This window comes from Sceloporus occidentalis, unplaced genomic scaffold (genome assembly GCF_023333645.1).
Source record: "Sceloporus occidentalis isolate IW3139 unplaced genomic scaffold, rSceOcc1.0.p SCAF_4, whole genome shotgun sequence".
NCBI classification, from domain to species: Eukaryota; Metazoa; Chordata; class Lepidosauria; order Squamata; family Phrynosomatidae; genus Sceloporus; species Sceloporus occidentalis.
In genome coordinates, this window is record NW_028316984.1 from 146,180,768 (window position 1) to 146,204,882 (window position 24,115).

Below are 24,115 nucleotides of genomic sequence, written 5' to 3' on the forward strand. Positions count from 1 at the left end.
CTTGGTTTGTTCAGAGAGTTTGCCTTTGGTGACTTGGGTGTGTGCGAGTGTATGAGTGTGTGCCTTTTCTTGGGAGGTTTGTTCAGAGAGGGTTTGACTTTGCCATCCTCTGAGGCCGAGAGAGTGTTGACTTGCCCAACGGTTTCCTTGGAAGATTTGTTCAGAGAGGATTTGCCTTCACCTTCCCTTAAGTCTGAGAGAGTGTGACAAGCACTGTGACATCCCTTGTGCGCCACACCATTTGGACACGGTGCATGAGCCACATAATCGACACATGCCCCATGTAAGATATTTAGCCTTCTCTGTGGAAGAGAATCAGATTTTCATTGAATCCTGGTCTCCAGAGTCATAGAGTCATAGAATCATAGAATCGTAGAGTTGGAAGAGACTGCAAGGGCCATCCAGTCCAACCCCCTGCCATGCAGGAAATTCAATCAAAGCATACCCGACTGATGGCCATCCAGTCTCTGCTTAAAGACCTCCAAAAAGGAGACTCCACCACTCTCCGAGGGAGTGTGTTCCATTGTCAAACAGCCTTTATTGTCGGGAAGTTCCTCCTAATCAAACACACAAAATACACAAAGCTATATCCCAACCTCCTATCCAGGAAGAATGTCAAAATGTTCTCCATTTTGAGCATGACTGAGAAACATGAATTTATATTGTTTTTTATTAATGTTTTTGGCTTTTAGTTGGTTGTGTTCTCCATTTTTTGAATGTCCTACATTTTTCCTACATTTTGAGGGGCTATGGGGGGGGGCGCCAAAATATTTCTAGCCTAGGGTGGCCAAATATCTAGAGCTGGCCCTGATTGCCCAGTGACAGCACAGTCCTCCTGTGGGAGGGGTGAGACACTTTTGTATCTGGTTTGCCACATGGAGCAGCCCTGTTATTAGGTAATGGTTTTCTGGCAGCCAGCTCTGTCATTAGTCAGCAGGAGAGGTTCATTTCATCAGTAATCCCATATAATAGAATTGTCAACTGCCCAGGCTTTCTCTTGGTCTCACCACCCTCAGAGGTATGTTTGGTGGAGACATATGAGAGAGCTTTCCTGATGGCAACTCCCAGGTTGCATAATTCTCTACCAGAAGAGAATTGATTGGACCCCTCTATGCTGTCCTACCTTTTTATTCAGGCAGGTTTTTGGAAATTAAGCTAGGTTGCTTAATTGGTGGTTTTAATTGGACAACTGTGGCTTTTTGTTGCTGCTGCTGTTTTTATGTGTCTTCAAGTCACTGGCTTATGGCAGCCCTGTCATAGGATTTTCTTGGCATGATTTATTTGTAGGAGGTTTCTTATTGCCTTCCTCTAAGACTGAGTGTGACTTATCCAGGGTTACCTAGTGGGTTTCCATGACTATGTGGTGATTCAAACCTTGGTCTCCCAGAGCCCTGGTCCAGCATTCTGACCACTACACCACGTTGTTGTTGTTGTTGTTGTGGCGTGCCTTCATAGAATCATAGAATCGTAGAGTTGGAAGAGACTGCAAGGGCCATCCAGTCCAACCCCCTGCCATGCAGGAAATCACAATCAAAGCATCCCCGACAGATGGCCATCCAGCCTCTGTTTGAAGACCTCTAAGGAGGGAGACTCCACTACACTCGGAGAGAGTTTGTTCCACTGTCGAACAGCCCTTACTGTTAGGAAGTTCCTCCTAATGTTGAGGTGGAATCTCTTTTCCTGTAGTTTGCATCCATTGTTCTGCGTTCTAGTCTCTGGAGCAGCAGAAAACAAGCTTGCTCCCTCCTCAACATGACATCCCTTCAAATATTTAAACAGGGCTATCATATCACCTCTTAACCTTCTCTTCTTCAGGCTAAACATCCCCAGCTCCCTAAGTCGTTCCTGACTTATGGCAACCCTAAGATGACCCTATTACAGGGTTTTCTTGGCAAAATTTGTTCCGAGGGGGGTTGCCTTTTCTTCTTCTGAGGCTGAAAGTGTGACTCACCCAAGGTCATCCAGTGAACTTCAGTGGCCAAGTGGGGATTTGAATCCTACCCTCCAGAGTTGTAGTCCCGTGCTCAATACACCGTACTATTCTGATTCTCACATCAGATTAATAATAATAATAATAATATTTATTTATACCCCGCTCTTCAGCCAAAAGGCTATCTGAGTGGCTTACAGTTGACTCTATTTTTTCCTTTTACTGATGTGTAATCTGTTTGAGTTTTAGTTGCATTGGTTTTATTTTTTCACTGAGTGTCATTATTTGGAAATAAGGTGGGGTATAAATTAAATAAATAGTTTTACCACTGTAGTGGCATTGTTTTATTTGGCTATATATGTATAGGTGGCTGGATCACTCAAGCACCAAAATGTCAGTGACTTCCTTACTGCTAGTGCCCCATCATGTGTAGGCTGCATTCAAGTCAAGGAAGACACACTAGCACCCTTCAGTTCACTGCTATGAAGCCTTCAATGTTCATGAGGCTGTTCTGTAACTTAGCTTGTGTACAATGAAAAAAAAAACTTAAAGCTGTCTATTGCCTGGTGGTGCAGTGGTTAAATGCCTGTACTGCAGCCATTCACTCAAAACCACAAGGTTGCGAGTTCAAGACCAGCAAAAGGGCCCAAGCTCGACTCAGGCTTGCATCCTTCCAAGGTCGCTAAAATGAGTACCCAGACTGTTGGGGGCAAATTAGCTTACTTGCTGTTCACTTAGGCTTCCCATATCCCGCCTGGGGGCGGGACTTTCCCGATTTGGGGCGGGTCCGCACGGTCCCGCCCCGGTTTGGCCCCACCCCCTGGACTCCCCCCCCCCCAGCGAGTCCTGCAGGCTTGGCTGGGGCTTGGAGGACGTCTGTCTTCCAAGCCCCAGCCATGCCCTGGGGGCTCCTCCGCGATCACGGAGCCCTCCAGGCTTGGCTGGGGCTTGGAGGACGGCTGAAGCCAAGCCCCAAACCTCTGCCTGGCTGCCTCCATCTCTGGGGGGGGGGGGGGAAATCCCGGGGGTGGGGGCAAAACGGCGACGGAGGCAGCCAGGCAGGGGTTTGGGGCTTGGCTTCAGCAAGGCCCCATTCCCTTGCCTGGCTTCCTCGGTTGGCGACAGAGGCAGCCAGGCAGAGGAAAGAGCCTTTCCTCTTTCTCCTCCTCCTCTTCTTCTGCCTCCTTTTCTTCCTCCCCTTCTTCCTCCTCCTCTTCTTCTTCTTTCTCCTCCTCTTCCTCCCCTTCTTCTTCATCTTTTTCCTCCTCTTCTTCTTCCTCCTCTCCTCCTCCTCTTCTTCCTCCCCTTCTTCCTCTTCCTTCTTCCTCCTTTTCCTCCTCTTCTTCATCTTCTTCCTCCTCCTCTTCTTCTCCATCTCTTCTTCTCCTCCTCCTCTTCCTCCCCTTCTTCCTCTTCCTTCTTCCTCTTCCTTCTTCCTCCCTTTCCTCCTCTTCTTCATCTTCTTTCTCCTCCTCTTCTTCTCCATCTCTTCTTCTCCTACTCCCCTTCTTCCTCCCCTTCTTCCTCTTCCTTCTTCCTCCTTTTCCTGCTCTTCTTCATCTTCTTCCTCCTCCTCTTCTTCTCCATCTCTTCTTCTCCTCCTCCTCTTCCTCCCCTTCTTCCTCCCCTTCTTCCTCTTCCTTCTTCCTCCTTTTCCTCCTGTTCTTCATCTTCTTTCTCCTCTTCTTCTCCATCTCTTCTTCTCCTCCTCCTCTTCCTCCCCTTCTTCCTCCTCCTCTTCTTCTTCTCCTCTTCCTCCTCCTCTGCCTTTTCCACTCTTCGTCCTCTTCAATACCCAAATATGCTGTTTGGAATGGGGGGGGGGAGGTTAGCCAGAAAGGGAAGTACATTTCTGCCATCTGTCTAGGAACAATGCCAAAATGTCCTCCATTTTGATCATGCCTAAGAAACATGCATTTATATTAACATTTTTTTTAAAATCATCAATTTTTTTGCGTGTCCTCCATTTTTTTAAAAATGTGTCCTACATTTGAAAATTTTGTCCTACTTTTGTCCTACATTTGTCCCAGTTTGGAGGTCCAGAATTATGGCAACCCTATGTTCACTGCTATGATCTTTGGAATAGCTGTATATAAATAAAACAAATTATTATTATTATTACTCCAGACCTAAGAAGACTCCTCTTTTTCATCATTCCTTAATGAAGATTGTTCCCTAACTATATATTTAGATATAGAGAGAGCTCTTGTAGCACCTTTGAGACTAACTGAAAGAAAGAAATTGACAGCATGAGTTTTCGTAGACTTCAGTCTACTTCCTCAGGTACAAGTAGAATGAAGTCTACGAAAGCTCATGCTGCCAATTTCTTTCTTTCAGTTAGTCTCAAAAGTGCTACAAGATCTATCTGCAAACTGATTCTACAGACTAACATGGCTATATCTTTGAATTTAGATATATATTTAGATTTACTGAGATTTCTATGGTAACATAAGAATAATTTTGTTATGGGATGAATATGTGTTTTATGGTGCTGTCGAAATTAGCACGGACTGCAGGCTGGATGCAGGCATAATCATACTCAGTGCAGAACTGCTGAAATCAATGGGACCTCAGTTAGTCACTTAGGCCCGATTGATTTCATTGGCTATACTTAAATAAGACTACCTCCAGATCCCATTGTTGAAGTAATTTCTGATTTATGGAAACTCTTTCATGGGGTTTTATTGGCAAGATTTCTTCAGAGGAAGTTTGCCTTTGCCTTCCTCTGAGGCTGAGAGAATGTGACTTGTTCAAGATCCCATAGGCATGTATTAAAACTGCAGTATGAAGTTAGTGTAAACATTAGGAATGGTAGGAGCTGTTTGACAGTGGAACAGTGGAACTTGCTGCCTCTGCCTCTCAGAGTGGCGGAGTCTCTTCCTTTGGAGATTTTTAAAAAGAAGCTAGATTGCTATCTGTCAGGAGTGCTTTGATTGTGTATTCCTGCATGGCAGGGGGTTGGACTGGATGGCTCTTATGGTCTCTTTCAATTTCATGATTCTATGAGTACCCTAGATTTTCATTTCGGTATGTTTAGTTTTATTTCTCTCCAGTTCCAAAATGTCCTCTGATGGCCTTTTTACATGAAAAATGTGCATTTTTAATTTGATGTATGCAGCATTCATACAGCTCCTCAAATTGGTGCTTCTGCTGGTACACATATTGTACTTCAACTGCAGTACTTCAGGAAATATATTTGTTCCCCTAGACCAGGGGTTTGCTGGAACATGGAGCCAAAATTTTACCTTCAACACCCATTGTGTGCCATACACCCAGAAATGACCAAAAGTGCAAAAAATAAAATTGGAAGTAGACTGATGTCCATATCCATTTTTTAACATTTAAATTTCAAAAGGGATGAGGGATTTAGGGAGCACTATGTACCCCTCCAATGCAAAAACAATGATTCCTGGATGCCTCTAAGATCAGAAACATTTTTTATTAAAAATATTAATATACTGTATATTTAAAAAAAAAAAAAAGAAACCCACATTTTGAGGTTAATATTTTTGATGCATGGGTCTGGGATTACAAAGTGGCCTTCGGGCCATCTTTGCTTACCTTTGTTCTAGATTATTCCTTCAGTGCTACTTCTTTGTACTTTAGAAAATGGTGTCCTTGGCTTTTATTGGGTTGTGAAGTGTTTAGCGTTGAACATTGCCATCTTTATAACCTGAAAAACTATGGCCAAGATCTTGCATCATCAAACATAACTGTGATGATGGAGCTCCATAGTCATGGTTATGTCTGACTATACCAAACCCCCCCCCCCAAAAAAAAAAAACCAGAGGAAAGCACAAATCCTTCTTTCTAAAGCTACACATTCTACTATAACTACACAAGCATACCCTCTTTGTCTCAGAGAATTGACTAGCCCAGGAACTCACTGTTCAGAAAGTTGTTTGTGGTAGGATTGTGCAACTGATTTGACCAAATTCTAATTAACAAAGTGAATTGGGTTGATTTGTATTAGGTCTGGAATGAATCAAATTTGCTCTGTTTAATTCTGGAATGAAATACATCATGCTGTAGTGGTTTAAGCATTAGATTATGATGCTGGAGACCAGGGTTCGAATCTCTGTTCAGCCATGGAAACCCAATGGGTGACCCTGGGCAAGTCATATTCTCTCAGCCTCAGAGGGATGCAAAAGCTAACCCCCTCTACAGGAATCTAAAAAAAAAAAAAAACCTATGATAGGTTTGCCTTAGGGTCACCTTAGCTGTAAACAACATGAAGGCACACAACAATAGCAGTTCTGTAATGGAACTCTACAGTAGTAAGTTCTTGAAACAGATGTAGGTGTCAAATGTGAAAAGTCAGTCTGTGACATGACCATGTAAGGAGAAAACTGCGGTGATGTGATGTGATTGTGACATGGAGGGGTGAGAGGAAAGTTGAGCTTTGTTCATTGGCAGCTCTATTGTGCAATCTGGGACATGAATCTCACCACCGCTCTTCTATCACAGTGAAGCACTTGGAGCACTAACATTCTCCAATCCCTTCTAAGTGGGATCAGAGAGATTTGTCAGGGGTTGACCAGTTTGATAAATGAGAGATTATGTGATTGAAGTTATACAGTCAATTCTCTCCTCCAGCATCTCTTCATTGATAGTTATAGCTGTATTAGAAACAGGTCATGAAAGGGGGTGTTCCCATTGGCTTATATTCCGTGTTACAAATCGAATCCAAGGTACATCGTTCCTATTACAAACCGAATTAACTCTAGAACAGTTCTAGAGGAACCCGGAATCGTTCCCACTAAAATCCGATTCGTCAATCGGATTTTAATTTAATCCATTTTAAATGTGCATAACCCGTCTTAAAAAAATAGAAGGGTCGAGCCTACATTTTTTCATTGAATCGGGATAAGAATCGGGTTATTTAAATAGGAACGATCAGCCACAGAAATCGGGTTAGCTGGATGGGAGGAGCAGAGCGTGATGGGCTGGTGTAGTAAGGGGTAGACAGTTGTTGATTGTCATCTGAGTGAGCCTCTCAGACAGGCAGTCTGAGTCACCATAGAAAAGACATAGTATTGTCTGGAACCACTTTGAGGGTGGAACAGATCTCAGGATTGTGTTTTGCTTTCACTGCATCAGATGAACAGGAGTGAGTTCCTGCATGGCAGGGATTTAGACTGGATGGCCCTTGAGGTCTCTTCCAACACTATGATTCTATGAAATTGCAAGGGTATTCAAGCACTCTCAGAGCCTGCTCAACCACCTGAAGAAGCAGCAAGAAATGGTTTTATTCACTATAGAGACAGAGAAGCCCCAGAAGCCAGGCAGCAAGGAGTAGACCTCTAGGGCACACTGAGGTTTGGCCAGGTAACTAGATGAAATGGGATGGGAAATATAGGGCCATGAGAGGGAAGTTTCAACCAAGGTCAGCTCAGATCACCAACTGCCTTAAGCGTGAAATCAAGATGATTTCTGCAAGGTAGATCACTGATTGTTGGTAAAGTATCCCCTTGTCATTAACCAACTTCTTTAAGTTGAATCATTGAAACATACCAGTTGGACTGGTGGTAGACTAAGGAGTTTATTGCACTGACCTTTTTCCCAGGCCAGGTGCAGTCTGTAACCTTTTAAAAATGGATTTTACCACATGCCTCCTCCCTTTTTTTGCAAAGTACAGGAGAAGTCCAGATCGCATACGAGATGCCTCCTGCTTGGGCACAGAGGCGTGCATTAAAATCCATTTTTAAAATGCTACAGCCCATGCCTGGCTCAGGAAACAGGGCAGTGTGATAAACTCCCAAAATGGAAGCATCTTCTTCTCAGACAGCCAGTGTGGTGGAGTGATTTGAGAGTTGGACCAAAAAACTGAAGACTGGGGTTCAAATCCCTGCTTGGCCATGGAAACCCACTGGGTGACCTTGGGCAAGTCACATACTCTCAGCCTCAGAGGAAGGCAAAGACAAGCTCCCTCTGAACAAATCTTACCAAGAATCGCCCCTGTGATAAGTTTACCTTAGTGTTGTCAAAAGTCAGAAGCAACTTGAACATACACAACAACAGCAACAGCAACCTTAAGTCGTTTTTATCATGTTCATATCAAATCTTAAAATTTTAACAGGATTAGCAGACAGGATAAAAGTAGCATGACTTGCCAAGACTGAGCAGTCAGCAGGTTTTCTAAATAGTTTTGTTTTTGAAAAACACCAGACTTCACCTGTGCCTAATATGAAATTACCTGAAGTTACCCTGTGTGAAACTTTGCATGGCTAATTCTCTTTAGTGACAACAGTGTCTTGAAATTTTATGTGAGTGTATGTATGCTTTTTTTTAAGTTATAGTCATTTTACATTTTCTTTTTTAAAAGATTTTATTTTTATTTTCTATACAATTATAAAAAAATGCTTCAACATAATCTACGGAAAAAGGGTTAGTACTGGCAATTTGGATTCTTGAGTGTCTGGCTCGGAATGAATTCATTCTGGATTGATGTGAGTCAAAGGGGTTGTTCCCACTTAAGATTTGAAACGATTTAAAATACAGCGTTTTTAATAAAATCGATTCAAAATAACACTGTTCTTATCCCGCTATCCGAATCGCTTTGTTCATCGTTCCCATCTGGTTATTTAAATCGAAGTTTTTACCTGCAAGCGTTCCTACTTGGCATGAAATCGGTGTTTAAATAAAGCGATTCTTCTCCTCCATACCTTATTTGGAGCTGTCAATCAATAGTACGTCAGAATGACATAACGTTAATCCGGAATATTTGGAAGCGATTTATCTTTTGGCATCGTTTCCATTTCATTGACTGTTTGTGAATTTAGCGAATTTAGGAAAGCGAATTTAGGAAACCCAAGCTCTTTCCAGAGGAACTATGGGATAGGTTTTGCATGACAGCATCCCCTCTTCATGTCTCCCAAGACAGCCAGGGAGAATCCCTTCAGAGAGCCCAGAGATCAATGAAGGAGGCTGCTGGAAAAGCAGGGAGGGAGCATTCTTCCCAAAGATTCTCTTTCCAGGGTTGGAGGAGAAGGCAGATTCCATTTGAGAAATGGAGGGAGAAAGGCTCTATCCCCCCCCCCCCCATTGATCAGAGCCCTTCCTTGCCTGGGCGAGATCAGATGCCTCCTCGCGAGGAGCCTTCCCTTCCCTGTCTGGGCGAGATCAGAGCCCAAGCGGGCAGGGAATGCCTCTTCGAGAGGAGCCTTCTCTTCCTGCTTCTCCTCCGTTAGAAATGGGCTCTCCCCACACAGAGGGGAGGTTGCAATCCACCGGCAGATGCAGGCGCTTGAGCAGCCGGGACTTCAGGCGCTTAAAGCGCTGAAGAGATTAAGCGCCTGTAAACCATTAAAATAAAAAATAAAAATAATCCTTATCTCTTATTGAAAGACCACAGCGGACAAAGGGGTGAGGGAAGCAAAAATGGCCACAGCCACGACGGATGGGGACAGAAAGGGCAACTCCCCCAAGGCCAGCCCCATCGCAGTCCGCTCCTCCCATCCATTTAACACGATTCAAAGGCTGTCGTTCCTATTTAAATGCTCCGGTTCCTAACTCGAATCAAGGGAAAAACGTAGGTCGGACCCTAGTGTTTTTTTAACACGCGTTAAATGAGGAAAATTCGATTTAAATTTTTATCCCGCTCTACGATTCGATTTGTAGTGGGGATGATTGCGGGTTGCTCTAGAACCGTTCTAGGTTTAAATCGGATCCTAATAGGAACGCCACTCCTTGGATTCGATTCAGAACACGGGGTTTCACCTAGTGGGAACAACCCCTTAGCACATTTACATGGGTCTTTCTTAGGGAGTTTTTCCTTCTGATGTGATTTCACTCCTAAGTGAACAGCTCATTAGATATCTAAGCCCATGAAGGTCTTCAATATATGCTACAGTTTAAATAAGAGTTTAGAAAAGTCTTTTTTTTAGACTGCAATACCCAGATCATTTACAATTAAACTTATGTTTTTCCCCCTCAAGGTATTGAGATGGCATAGTGTGTGCCTAAAACAGTAGCAGGGCTACCTCCTTCTTCTAATTTTCTGTCTTTTTAGGTAGGGTTTATAGAACCTTTCAAGGACACACAGCATACTGCCTTGATCCTACCCTTTCTGCAGTCTGTGTACACATGAGAAAAGGTGCTACATGCACAATAATGCATGCACATAAAGCCTTTCCACATGAGAGAGGCTTCCAAGATCTTACAGCTGTCAGCTGTGATGGTTAGTAGAAGTAGTATGGCTGCTGGATGCAACCCACCTCCCCCAACACCCTCCTGGGGGGAGGGTATTTGTGGGAATGTAACCTCTTTTTGAGTGGGTCCTATTGGATGTTGCAATGAAACCTGTGAAGATGTGGGGCTTATGGACTGCGTGAATGAAACCTGCAAGGATGAGCTGGACAGACATTCTTTAGTTACATCCAGTATTTTTCATGAAAACACAGCAATTACTCACGCAGGGCTAAATGGTGAATGGCCTGTTTGCACAAGAAAAATGCAGGCCACAACTCCTCTTAGGCCCATGAGAAGTGTGTAGTTCTAGTTTGCAGACTTGGTACTCAGCCGGTCTAAAGTTCCACTGTTTCACCATAGTGCTGGTGCTGACAACTTTCATTCTAAGCAACACAAGAAAGAATCACAAATGGTTCTTTCTACATGGCAGCTGCATGATCGCAAAAATCCTAGCGCAATAGAAATACAACTACTGGGATAGAGAAACTGATTTGTCAGACACTTGCAAACAAACTTGCACTCAGTTTTCCTTTTATAAGATAGTAGGAGCCCATAATTACCCAGCTATTTATTCATTCATGTTCCCAGACAAAACAAGCTGACTCCCCTCCTCTTTCAGCTCTTCTCAATAGAGACTATCACACGGTGTGTGTGTGTGGGGGGGGGGGAGCTGTTTAAAGAGTACAATTGTGCAATTATGCTGTGCATTATCACACAACGTCGTGCAAAATCTGTAGCAGCAGCGGCAGTAGAGAGCAACATTTCATTCTCGGGGAACTCCCGTGAATTCATTCACGATAACGGGATCAAGCATGATTGAGAGAGTGTGGAAGTCAGTCATGCTGCATTACTGCTCAGAATGCATTGTGGTGGTCGCAATCCATTCTCATTGCCAGGATCAGTTTTGCAGTAGATTTCAGTGTTCCTTGGAGCTGTGGCGCACAATTTAGTCAACACTTGATTAAAACAATGTGATGAGGTAATAAATTTTATTTTGCTAACTTTATTCTTTGTGGTCTGGGAACATGATTAGCAGGCATGTGCAATTGTGCCGATATGCCACACATGTGCAAAACTATCACTTGCGATATACTAACAATTCGTGGATGTGTGCAAAATGCTAGTGTGATATTATTTCAAGTGTGCTGTTGTGCAAACAGATTCTGTGTGAAACATTTGGCAGAACTGTGTGACTGTAGCTCCTCAAACCGCTTCTTTTTCCCCATGTGATAGTGTCCAACATCTTCATCCCTACAGAGCTAAGCCAACCACTTCATGAAGGTGATGTGGATGCCACTTTTGTGGACTTTTTCTCCCCCCCCCCAAAAAAAAAATTTTTTTTAATGGATGTTGTGTAAATCCCCTTTCCTCAGTAGTACTAATCATCTCATTAGTATTTTTAAAAGCTGTGCATCCAAAAAGCACCAATCATTATTGTACAGTTGGGATGTTGTTCTGTTGTCACTGAAGAGACGCTTTAGGCTGAAATTTGATGAGGGAAAGCTTTGTCTGATTATACTGAAAGGCCTGAGGAAGTAAGGGTTATTTCACCCAGTAATTTAAGTAAATGACTACAGGTTCTGAAATCAGTTGTTTTATAGGCCTTTTTAGTCATCTGCTATTGACATAAAGGTTGAAAAATATTAGCCCTCCCTCAGCTGCAAAATAAAAGACATCTACACACCCTAGTTGAGTAAAGGATACAGTGGTAATATCACTAGTTGGTGTTAAGTACCAGGTGTTGTTACCTTTAGGACAGGATGGCTTCTTTCCTCATTACACATGCATGCTAATTATGCATATTCTTTTCATTTCTTTTTCTTTCTGCTTCCTGTATTCTCTCTTCCCTAACTCCAATTTCCATTCATCTTCAGGAGACTGAATTGCTTCACTCAGCAAGCCCATACTTGTCCTAGAACAAAGTGGGGTGTTTGATTGGAGTTTATCAGACACGAGTTTTTGTACCCTCAATTCCGCTAAGGAAGTGAAACAAACATTGCGCAATGACCTTATAACATGATGTTCTACCACATTGCCTGCTTTTCCGTCAATCCCCCGAAACGTTATGTTAGCACTACAATTGCGCAAAAGTTGCGTTTTGCGTGATGCGAAACCATGCATAGCAGAACTTTTTACTACACCAGCGCCTTCCTTTTGTCTTGAACATTTCGCATCAACATATTTGCGCATGCTCCTTGGAGGTTTTGGCGGCATCCTGACCTTTGTGCTTCCGGGGGAGAGAGGGGAGAAGCCCCTTCCAGTTTCTAGCCTCCTATGTATTCCTTCAGGACAGAGTACGGGGCAGGAGTGGAAGGCTCTTGGGGCTCCTTCAATTTCTAGCCTGCTAGGTGTTCATGCAGGGCAGAGAAATTGGGCTGGAATGGATGACCCTTTGGGGTCCCTTTAATTTCTAGCCTCCTATGTATTCCTTCAGGACAGAGTACAGGGCAGGAGTGGAAGGCCCTGTGGGGTCCCTTTAATTTCTAGGATCCTATGTGTTCCTGCAGGACTGAAGAGGGGGCTGCACTGAATGGCCGTTGGGGGAATCCCTTGCATACATTAGTTGTACGTACCCCCCACCCCCCCTCCCCTGGGGTTGTCCTGAAAAAGGAAGGCCACCTTTGGGAATGGGTGAAAAAGCAGCTCAGCATCATGGGAATTTTGCAATCAGTAACATTTGCGTCACTTTGCGTTGCTGCCTACCACACCAAACCATTTCGCAACACATTCGCAAGGGTAACGGGAGACAAAGGCCTGATTTCCCTTTTTTCCCGTAGTGCACAAAAAGGGGAGGAATGACGCTAAAACTATGGGAGCGTTGCGCAACGGGCTCCCATAGAAATGAATGGCGTCTGGAAGAACATTGCGCTATCACGTTATTGCGCAATTTTGGAGGCGCAAACATTGCGCGATAGGCAGGAAAAATTGCCAAAAACTCACGTCTGATAAACTCCATTGTTTTGGTCTTTTGTAACCTCTCTCCAAGTGCTTTTCTGTGTCTATCCCTCTGTCCCTCTTGATCCTCAGCTGGGGCCACCCCACCATCACCATAACCCCACATTTGCAAAGAGGATTGTTAATGCTGCCTCAGAAGGCAAAACTAGATGGGTTTTAAGTCAATGGAGGGTAGATTTCAGATGAAAATTGAAGGAGAAAGTCTTAGAGGTAAGAGCAGTGGCACAGGGAAATGGAACAGGTAGTTTTGTTGGGTGGTTGGATTTTTCATTTTGTGCCTTCTCTGACAAATAGGGCTTGGTGCCGCTTACATTAAAATTATATGTGTGTGTGTGTGTGTGTGTGTGTAGTGTGTGTATGTATGTGTATGTGTGTGTATATATATATATAGAGAGAGAGAGAGAGAGAACTAAAAAGTGTAAACATTGTTTTTTTAAAAATCCAGAATTCTGAAATACTAAATATTCCAAAAACCAAAACTTTTTTTCATGGGTGGTTGAGATAGTGACATCTTTGCTTTCTGACAGTTCAATGTACAATAATTTTGTTAGATGCACAAAATTATTTAAAATATTATATGAAATGAGCTTCAGGCTATATGGTATAGATGAAACATACATGAAGTTTGTGTTTAGACTTGAGTCCCATCTCCAAGAGATCTCATTATGTATATACAAATATAGATATTCCAAAATTAAAAAAAATATCATCCCAAGCATTTCAGGTAAGATTGTAGCAATACAAGAAAGTTACAGTCAGTTTGAAAGCCTCTTTCGCAGAAGCCTTGTCCACAACAAAAATTGCCCAAAGCCTCTGCAATAAAATGACCTTTGCCTTCCAGGACAAGACATATTACTTGTGGGAAACATATACTTGGACACACACTCAGGCATTACAGCAAACCGGGTGCTTCTGGGCCTCTCCATTACAAGCCATGGGTGTGTGCCATTCAGCACTTCTCTTTGGGGGAAATGTGCAATGATATAAACAAGCTGTCCCCTGACATCTCCTTGCTGACTTTCTCAAGGGGTCTAAGGCATAGTGGAACAACAGTCTTAAAACACACTGCTCTATTCCTCCCCCCTGTAGCTATTGTTAAACTTTAAGAAACATTTAAAGCAAGCTTTGTAAGTGGACATAAAATAAAATAACAACTCAAGATTCAATAACCACATCCCATCACAGAAGTGACTCAGATCGGTGGCACTTGATATATGGTGCCAGTCAAGCAACTACCACTTGCCACTTGTTGGAAAAAGGAGTGTGCCAATTGCTGTAGTGAGGTCTCCTTTGCGCTGCAGTCAAACATGGTTACAAGCTAATGCAAGAACATATGATTGCCACAGAAAAGCTGGTAGCAATTGCAGGATTTTTCTTCATGAGATGGGGAAAAAAACATGACAGAGTACAACTCTCAGAACACCCCATTGGTCATACTGGTTGAATAATCTTGGAACTGTAGTCCAAAAGTAACTTTCCAAGCTCCGGTTCACATAAGAAACCTCCTGTTTTTGTAGCTATTAAAGTGACAAGAGTTGAGTGCAGGGGTAGAAATCATGCAGCCCTCCCAATGCTGTTGGATTGCAAGTTGAACATTACATCTCAAGCTGCTGGTTGAGTTGCTTTAATATGCCAAGGTCCCTTGCAGTTAGTCATGATGCAATAGCATTGTTACAAATATTGCACAAATAATCCATCACTAGTGGAGTTTCACTGTTGGTAGTAAACAGCTTTGGATATTTAGAGGAAAACTTCTCTATTTCACAAATGGGGCAGCAAGGGGGCAAGGGAGTGACTGAAAATAAGTTGGAATGCTCATCTTTGAAACAGCTGCTTTTTAACAAGGCATTTCTTTGTAGGAAATAATGAATAATGGCCATACAGATTGTCAAGATTGATTATTGTGCACTTGTTTGTAATAATTTTCATCCTGGAGAGAAGTGACCAGCGGGGTCCCACAGGGCTCTGTCCTGGGCTCAGTACTGTTCAACATCTTTATCAATGACTTGGAGGAAAAAATTGGGGGAATACTTATCAAATTTGCAGATGACACCAAATTAGGAGGAATAGCTAATACTCCAGAGGACAGGATCAAAATTCAAAATGACCTGAATAGATTAGAAAGCTGGGCCACAGCTAACAAAATGAACTTCAACAGGGAGAAATGTAAGGTACTGCACTTAGGGCAAAAAAATAAAATGCACAAATATAGGATGGGGGACACCTGGCTTAAGGAGACAACATGTGAAAGGGATCTAGGAGTCCAAGTAGACCACAAGTTGAACATGAGTCAACAGTGCGATGTGGCAGCTAACAAGGCCAATGCGATTTTAGGCTGCATCAATAGAAGTATAGTGTCTAGATCCAGGGAAGTAATAGTGCCACTATATTGGTCAGGCCCCACCTGGAATATTGTGTCCAGTTCTGGGCGCCACAGTTCAAAAAGGACATTGAGAAACTGGAGCGTGTCCAAAGGAGGGCGACTAAAATGGTGAAGGGCCTGGAAACCAAGCCCTATGAGGAACTCCTTAGGTTGCTGGGTATGTTTAGCCTAGAAAAAAGAAGGTTAAGAGGTGATATGATAGCCCTGTTTAAATATTTGAAGGGATGTCATATTGAGGAGGGAGCAAGCTTGTTTTCTGCTGCTCCAGAGACTAGGACCCGGAGCAATGGATGCAAGCTGCAGGAAAAGAGATTCCACCTCAACATTAGGAGGAACTTCTTGACAGTAAGGGCTGTTCGACAGTGGAACACACTTCCTCGGAGTGTAGTGGAGTCTCCCTCCTTGGAGGTCTTCAAACGGAGGCTGGATGGCCATCTGTCGGGGATGCTTTGATCTGGATTTCCTGCATGGCAGGGGGTTGGACTGGATGGCCCTTGCAGTCTCTTCCAACTCTATGATTCTGTGATTCTATGATTCTATGATGTATCTGAATGCAATGCTCTCTCTCTCTCTCTCTCTCTTTTGCACACACACATACACACAGGGAAAACAGTCAGTTTCACCTTCTTCAGCATTATACAGCACAGTTCATATGGGAAACCAGACTATGTGAGGAATTTGCATTATTTCCATTCAGGCAAAAATGCATTGAAATGCCAAAGTTTATTCCTTTTGTGCTTTGATTTTTTTCCCCCTTTAAGTTACCATATTTGCACATAGAATTTATTTTTATGATTTTTAGTTTTGTAGTGTTTAGCTAACTTTAGGAACTTAAATAATATTTTTGTGCATTATGTGAGCATGCTCATGCATTTAGACACACACATGCATGTACATAAGCACAGAAAGCAATCCTCTAGTGGTAAATTGTGTTTCTTCCTATCTAAATATTTGGAAGGATTAATGTTCTCCAGCATGTGACTGCCATAGCTAACCATTAGCAATGGAGAAGAAACCTCAGTTTGAATAATTTGTCATGACCTCTCTTTTTCTTCTTTCCTTTCCATTATTCCTTAAGAGTTCATAAGCTGGGGAGGGAGAGGGAATGCATCCACATAGATAAAGCAAAAGAGACCTAGCACATTTACATGGGTCTTTCTTAGGGAGTTTTTCCTTCTGATGTGATTTCACTCCTAAGTGAACAGCTCATTAGATATCTAAAAGTTTATTCGGTCATTGACCAGCAAATGCAATAACAATCAAGTCACAAAAACCATTATTAAGCTCTAATTGTAAAAACTTTTAGATTGTACTACAACTATAAATAACAAAAGAGATAAAAGGATAAAATGTAATTGTTATACATAAAATACAATCACAGAGGACAAAACATGAATCATGTAACACAGTCCGCATCTGACTCTGGTATCTTCCCAGTTCTCTATCAATATCGATCTCAGTTGGTATTTCAATTTCATCTCTTCATTAGAGGGCGTGTTTTACATACAATGTAACAGAATTTTGCTACTTTGTATACAATGCTAGGTATCTGACATTTCAAAAGGTTACAAACAAGTATGGTGATTGCCTTGCCTGACCTCCTTGCCAATTGGGAACCATTCTGTTTTTCCATATTGTGTTCAAACAGTGGCCTCTTTTCCTGAGTACAGATTTCTCATCAGAACTATCAGATGTAGAGGGATACCCATGTCTTTGAGAGCGTTTCATTGGTGCAGTACACATGGAGCTAAAGCTCCGTGCTGGTGCCATGCTAGGGTTAAGGAATCACACTGCCATTGTGATGTCGCACTCACGACATCCACCCTGCGGGGCAGAAAGAACCCACTTTTCATGGGTTCTTTTTCCTCTGCAGGGAAGCCGCACGGTTTAGTGGCTGCAGCTTCCCTGCGGAGGAAAACAGGCGCAGGCAGGCCTCCCACATTGGGAGGTCTGTACTGCACCATTGTTTTTTATCTATGCAATCAAAGGCTTTGCTATATTCTATAAAGCATATGCTGACTCTCTTTTGGAATTCCTTGGTCTGCTCCATTGGCCATTGTATGTTTACAATATGGTCCTTAGTGCCTCTAGCTTTCCTGAACCCTGCTGGTACCTCTGGGATGGGGATGTATATTGAAAGTTTCCAGTCTGTTGGCCAACATTTTGTTTTCCATATTGATGGAATATTGATTCTGTATGTAAAAATGTTTATTTTTATTTTTGTATGTGTGAACTGTAGCAGTTTAGTTGGAATGTAATTTGTTCTGGTGACTTATAGTAAATAAATGGAAAAGTTTGTCAATAGATGCAACCTGCTGGTGGACTCTATAAAAAGACTGGGCAGATGGAAATCAGGGGCCTACATAGGCTACATATGCCCAGGAATAAACTCATGTTTGGGACTTTCTTCTGGAGCAGCTTAATGGGTTGGCAGAAGGTGTCCCCATAGGGGGAGGACAGCTTGCAGTGGCGGTAGCATAGGACTTGGATCTGGTGGGCATGGTTTCCAGAGCTGTGTAGCACTGGATCAGGAGTCCAAAAGGGGAATGGGAGTGCTACAGATTGCCATTGCGGGGCAATGTCGGTTCAGAGTCCCCCAGTGAAAAGAGATAGTGATCTGCACATGTGGTCAGCTGGTTACCAGAGATGCAAGTGCGTGATCAACTGGTTACCCCTTGGTCATCTCGAAGCTTGGCTGTGACCAAGCAAATTGGTACATCAATCAATATTGGATTGGTCGATGACAGATCCAGACCTCATGCTTTGCGGGCCAACCCTACATTTCAGCTGTTGTCAATAAATGTGTGGCCTTTTTTCTTCCAAATGGGCGTGGTGTGGTTTATATTGTGGCCTTCCTTCCATGGCAATCTTAATTAATCACCAAAAAGCAAAGCACCAGATCCTATATGCTGTTGTTGTTGTTCTGCGCTGTCAAGTTTTTTCTGGCTTTGGTGATCTTAAGGTGAACTTCATGGAGTTTTCTTGGTTCAAAGTGGGTTTGCTATTGCCTTCCTCTGAGATTGAGAGAGCCTGACTTGCCCAAGTCATCCAGTGGGCTTCCATGGCTGAGCAGGGATTTGAACTTTCTTCTCCAGCATTGTGGCCCAATAGTCACACCACTACACCACGCTGGGTCTGACATAAAGGTAGTGAATGTGAATGGAATGCATCAAACACTTATTCATCTCTTTCCTCTCTGTTTACAGTTCAGGTCCTGGTGGATGGTGCACCAGTCCGTATCCAGTTATGGGACACTGCAGGACAGGTGAGGCATTCAAAGGAGAGTGTGCAGTTTTGATTTTAATTAGGATATAAGGATATGCTAATATGAAGGATATTAGAAATAAGAATGAAATTCTATTGACATGAAGATCAATAAGTAATAACAGTCTCACTCAGCAGATTTCAAGCAATGAATCAGCTCCATAATCTTTACTACAACAGGCCAGTACATCAAAGCTGATTTTAGCAATCTTACAAGGCAAATGGGGAATGCACGTACCATCATGACAAAGCTTGGAAGAGTTACATTTTGAACTACAACCTCCATAATCCTCTGTCCTGCATAGTCATTCTTGCTGAGGTGGATTCTGTGAGTTACAGTCCAAAGAAGTAACTTTCCCAAGCTCAGACCATGCCGAATTCCTGCTTCGGGTAACATTTAAACTGGGGTATCTAGCAAATGAAATGGACTGCGTCTTTTACAGTCAGAGTCCTAAAAATGTGAGATACCTCTTTTTAGAGGTACAAATCTTACTAGAGAAGACATGAGCTTATTTGCCTTTTTCAAATTTCCTTCCTTCCTTCCTTCCTTCCTTCCTTCCTTCCTTCCTTCCTTCTTTTAAAATCCTAAACCACTTCATAGTAAAAATTAGGTTAAAGGACATATTTCAAATATTTATTGGAAGAGCTGGTTTGCTTTACTTGCTTGTGCATTTGTTTATTTAATGGGTTCTAAAATTCTCCTTTTCCATTACATCTACCTGCTCTATACCTGCTGAAACTCCTTTATTTACACTTGGTATGTTCAAACGCTTTGTCGTGTGGCTTCATGGGGCTTGCTTGAAAGAGAGTCTCATACATCCTCCTTTTAGAGCTTTGAGGAAAAGTGACTACTGCTGCATTTTATAAGATCCCACAAACTAAGGAGATATCGATCACAAACTTATCCTGTGCCTCTTCTTTTTCCAATACAGGAAGATTTTGATTGCCTGCGTGCACTCTGTTATTCTGACACTGATGTCTTCCTGGTCTGCTTCAGTGTTGTCAACCCTACATCCTTCCAAAATATTACAGAAAAATGGATCCCCGAAATACGAACTCACAATCCACAGACTCCAGTGGTTCTAGTTGGAACACAGGCTGATTTACGGGATGATGTCAATGTGCTGATCAGCCTGGACCGCTGCCACGTAAAGCCTGTACCAAGAACTCAGGCTGAAGGCCTGGCTGAAAAAATCCGGGCTCAGACTTATGTAGAGTGCTCTGCCCTGACTCAAAAGAACTTGAAGGAGGTGTTTGACACAGCCATCGTCAGTGCTGTGGAACACAAGGCGCAACAGGAAAAGAAAATGACTGCCAAGGGAATCAAAACCCTCTCCAAATGCCGATGGAAGAAATTTTTCTGCTTTGTCTGAAGCTGGTTTGGCCTAAAAGTCAGACATGGACCTCAATACTTCTCCCTGAGAGGGTGAACTAACTGACTAACAGCTCCATCAAGGAGAGTGTTGTAAGCCAAAGTGACCTGGAGCCCCACCTCTTACTGGGTTATGGTAGGACTTGCCTGGAAGACAGGAAGTGGACTTGTATAGCATCAAGACATTGAATGGGCCATGCAGCCTTTAACCAACTGGGAGGTTTTGCCCAGGGCCAGGGCCAAAGACATTCTTCTGCCTGAGGCAGAGAAGACAGAGCTGTCCACACTCAACATACAGAGGTTAACTATACTAGCAGTTGAAGCAGTAGAGCTTCCCCATCAGATGTGAGGATAGGAAATAGTTTAAGGGATACAATGCAAATTAGCTTAGATGGTTCAAGAGGAGCAATGAGAGGCTCCTGCTGTTGCCAAACCTGCCACCTGAGGTGAGGACAAGACTTGGGTTTGTTGCTTTGTTTAGTGTAGACTCTGAAGTTACTTTACATAATCAGGCAGTGTGGTCATTTTCAGAAGCTCCTGAAAATTAATTAAATGTTGATTTCAAACTTTGAAAGTTATATCTAATTTTCAACACACAGTTTAAGATAGACTGAGTTCTTCACAGCAAATAGAATGCAAAATAATATGACCTGCTCAAGTGAAAGGATCAGTTTCACCTTCTCTTCAAACAGGACAAAGGTAAAATGTAAAGTGGGAATTGCAAAATGAGAGAAGCATGTGATGAAAGAATAGAAGAAAGGAGAGAGAGAGAATTTGAAAATGTTACATTTTTGGATAACTGCATCTGGAGTCCCTCATGTTAGATGAGGGATTCTGAGAGTTGTAGTCTATAGTTTCCCCAAGGCCTGAAGTGGGGGGATGCTAGAGTTTAAAGAGGTTTAAAGGAAGGAACAGAGCAACTTTGGGAGGGATAGCTAATAGTGCTGGAGTTTAAGTAGTGCTGGCAGGCAATTGTTAAGCAACTGGAATGGTTGGTTGATTGTTAGTCATACCTCAGATTCAAATGAAGGAAGTTGACCTGGGAATGAGGAAATACAATTGTCAGGGAAATGTTTTATGTGATGTATAAAAAGCAAGAGTAGACTACAATTCTCCTTGCGTGGGGAAAACACTTGGCCCTACTCCCTATGGGTGTAGAGTGAGAACCATGTGTCTAGAGAATAGTTGTGTACTACAACCATTAGGTAGGTATCACGCGGGAGCACACATAGATAAAGATGGAGCACTGAATCGTAATGCAAGCTTGAAGCTTTCTAGAAGACACAGGGAGGCTTACTTTACTCTGTACACACTACAGGGGAAGAAACAGCATTGTTTTAGAAGTGCATACACTGTACTATAATTTCATGGATTCAGCTCTGTTACGGCATTATTCCAAAGCATGTGGAAATGAGACATGAAGGGGATGTGTGGCCACACACAGAAGTTCTGATAAGGTTCTATTCTCAACCTCAATGTGGGGATTAGCGCAAAGGTTTGAAGCAATGAGGCTTAGTTAGGAAGGTTCCTGGCATTGTTGGGTTTCAGCTTCCACAATCTGTCACTATTAGCTATGGTGAAAGGTCTTGCATGGTGACTGGGACTTCTATGAGGTTGAGTCCATCAGCATCTGGAACTCTCCTGCCCTCATTGATAATCTATGGTAGGGAGATTCAAAGAGCATGCAGCTGAATATCTTTGATGGTTTCTTGCCATCTTTAATTCTGTATTCTCATGGTTCCTGACCAAAAGCATTAAGTTGGCAACACTCAGAATATTCCTTTAATGGTTCACAACATTTGGCTTCGAGATGTTTTGGACTGCAACTCACAAAGGCTCCAGCTAGCCTAGTTAATTCTCAAGGATTCTGGAATTAGAAGTCCAAAACATCAGGTGGACCAAAGATTGAGGACTGCTGCTTTAGATATTCATGGTGAACATGCAAGGTCAGGTAGATCAAGAAGCAAGTTGTGGGGAATTGGCATCTACACCTTCTTTACACATTACTTTGACATGGTTTGGCATAATGCATACATAAAGCTTAAGTCTCTTGTAATTTTAAGACTGAAAATGTTATAAATGGGAGTATTTCAGAATTTAAGTTACTTAAGACTGGAAACCTCTTTGAATATTTCAAAATTCAAGGTACTTAAGGCTGGAATCCAGTACTTCCTTGTGCAACACCTTTGTCCTAGATGGTTCCTAGGTACATCCCCACCACTCTAGTCAGTAATTAACCATAGAGATGTACCTGAATGCTGTCTTGTGCATTTGGAAAGAAGAAGCAGCCTCCATTGTTATCTAGGTGCTAAAAATTCCCCTATCTCCCATGGTGTGCAAGAGCACTCTTACAGGCTGACCTTATGCATCCAGGGAAGGAAAAATAGCTAATTAATCTTCCAAGAATCAGCATAAGTAGTAGTGGAGATTTATACTTCACTCATAGGCCAATAAGATCTCGGCCTCTGCAGGTCTTCAGGAAGTGTAAGCAAGTAGCTAGAATGTAAGCAGCTTTGCTTATATGCATGGATCATTGTTCTTAGGGCCACTTCACATATAGTGAGAGAAATATGATTTCTGTGTAGGAAATAGCATCCAAACTGGGCACATGTGATTATTATCAATACCTCCTTTTTTGCTGCACACACTTATAGTGGGAAACTGAGCCATGACTTCCAAGCATTTATATGATCAGCACCCAGTTTTCTGGTTGGAAACATATCATGTGGTTGAAGCATCAGTGTCCCCATGTTGCACAGCATGGTTTTGCTTTATCATTGCAGGGGGAACCTTACATGTTGGGTCTTTATGCATTTCCACTGTGTACACTGAGTGTTTCTTGAAATACAACTGAACATTAGGGCAGTCTAGAGCTAGGGATCAAATCTCAAAGGCCGTGCCAACAGCAGAATTTCTCTGCATCCACCACAGTACTGAGGGATTCATGGGAAATAATCAGCTCATGTAGCATTGTGTAGATGCTAAAATGTTCCTTCCAGAGAAAGAAATAGGACTCAGTCCTGTGCCCATTGTGCTAGAGACTATGTATCATACCCTGTTAAATGAACAAATAAAGATGTTCTGTTTGGCAATGAACATTGTGCGTTATTTTCATGAATGAGAAACATTTCAGCAGATAAAATTATAGAAAACAGCAGAAGGCCAAGAGAGACCGGAAGTCACTGAAATTTCCCATCCCACAGCAATAACAAAAAGAGTGACAAAGAAGAAAATTGATGCCAATGAGCTTGGCTAAACTGTGCACATCAGGGGCCATTTCACACTACACAATTATAATGTAATGACAACATCCTATTGAGGTGAGGGGTATTTAAATGTCTCAGCCAAAGAGCTTTAATGCCTCAACATATAAAGCCCAGATTCCATAGGTTGATGCCATGGCAGTTAAAGTGGAATATAGTTCTACAACTGTGTGCTGTACTATGAATATATATAATGTTTGGAGCAATAAACATAACACAAACAATATGTCCCTAACCTTACAAGACCTCTGAAGATGTATTCATTTTGTGTAGATTCTAATTTAAAGCCACTGTGATAACCTTTCTAATGTATGGTGGCCCCTAGTTTGTAGCAAGCTAGTTATATGTTTCCATATCTGAGCTTGTTTTTGTGGAATGTAAGAAAATTTGCTACCACTGTGTAATGCAAGCTAGATATTGTTTGGGTCAGGCTCACAATGGTGTGGAAACCAATTTATACAGGTTCTTATGGAATCAGAATTGAAAAGACTACAAAGATCAGCCAGTCCAGCCTCATTCTGCCATGCAGGAATACACAATCAAATCACCCCTGACAGATGGCCACTCAGTTTCTGCTTACAAACCTCCAAAGAAGGAGAACACAAACTCCAAGGCACCATATTCCATTGCTGAACCACTCTTACTGTCTGGGAGTTCTTCCTACAAATGTTTAGGTGAAATCTCTTTTCCTGTAGTTTGAAGCCATTGCTCCATGTCCTAGTTTTTAGAGACTTTTCCTGTAATTTGAAGCCATTGCT

At 42.5% G+C, this 24,115-nt stretch overlaps 1 protein-coding gene across 1 annotated transcript in view; it reads left to right on the plus strand.

The window, feature by feature from the left end:
* Positions 1-23,148, plus strand: part of RHOV (ras homolog family member V) — a 53,564-nt gene extending 30,416 nt beyond the window's left edge. Inside the window, exons 5-6 of the mRNA XM_089521926.1 lie at positions 18,665-18,723; positions 19,655-23,148. Coding sequence (XP_089378052.1) covers positions 18,665-18,723; positions 19,655-20,095 — 500 coding nt within the window. The 3' untranslated portion in view covers positions 20,096-23,148. The remainder of the gene's footprint in view (positions 1-18,664; positions 18,724-19,654) is intronic.
* Positions 23,149-24,115: the final 967 nt, after the last annotated feature.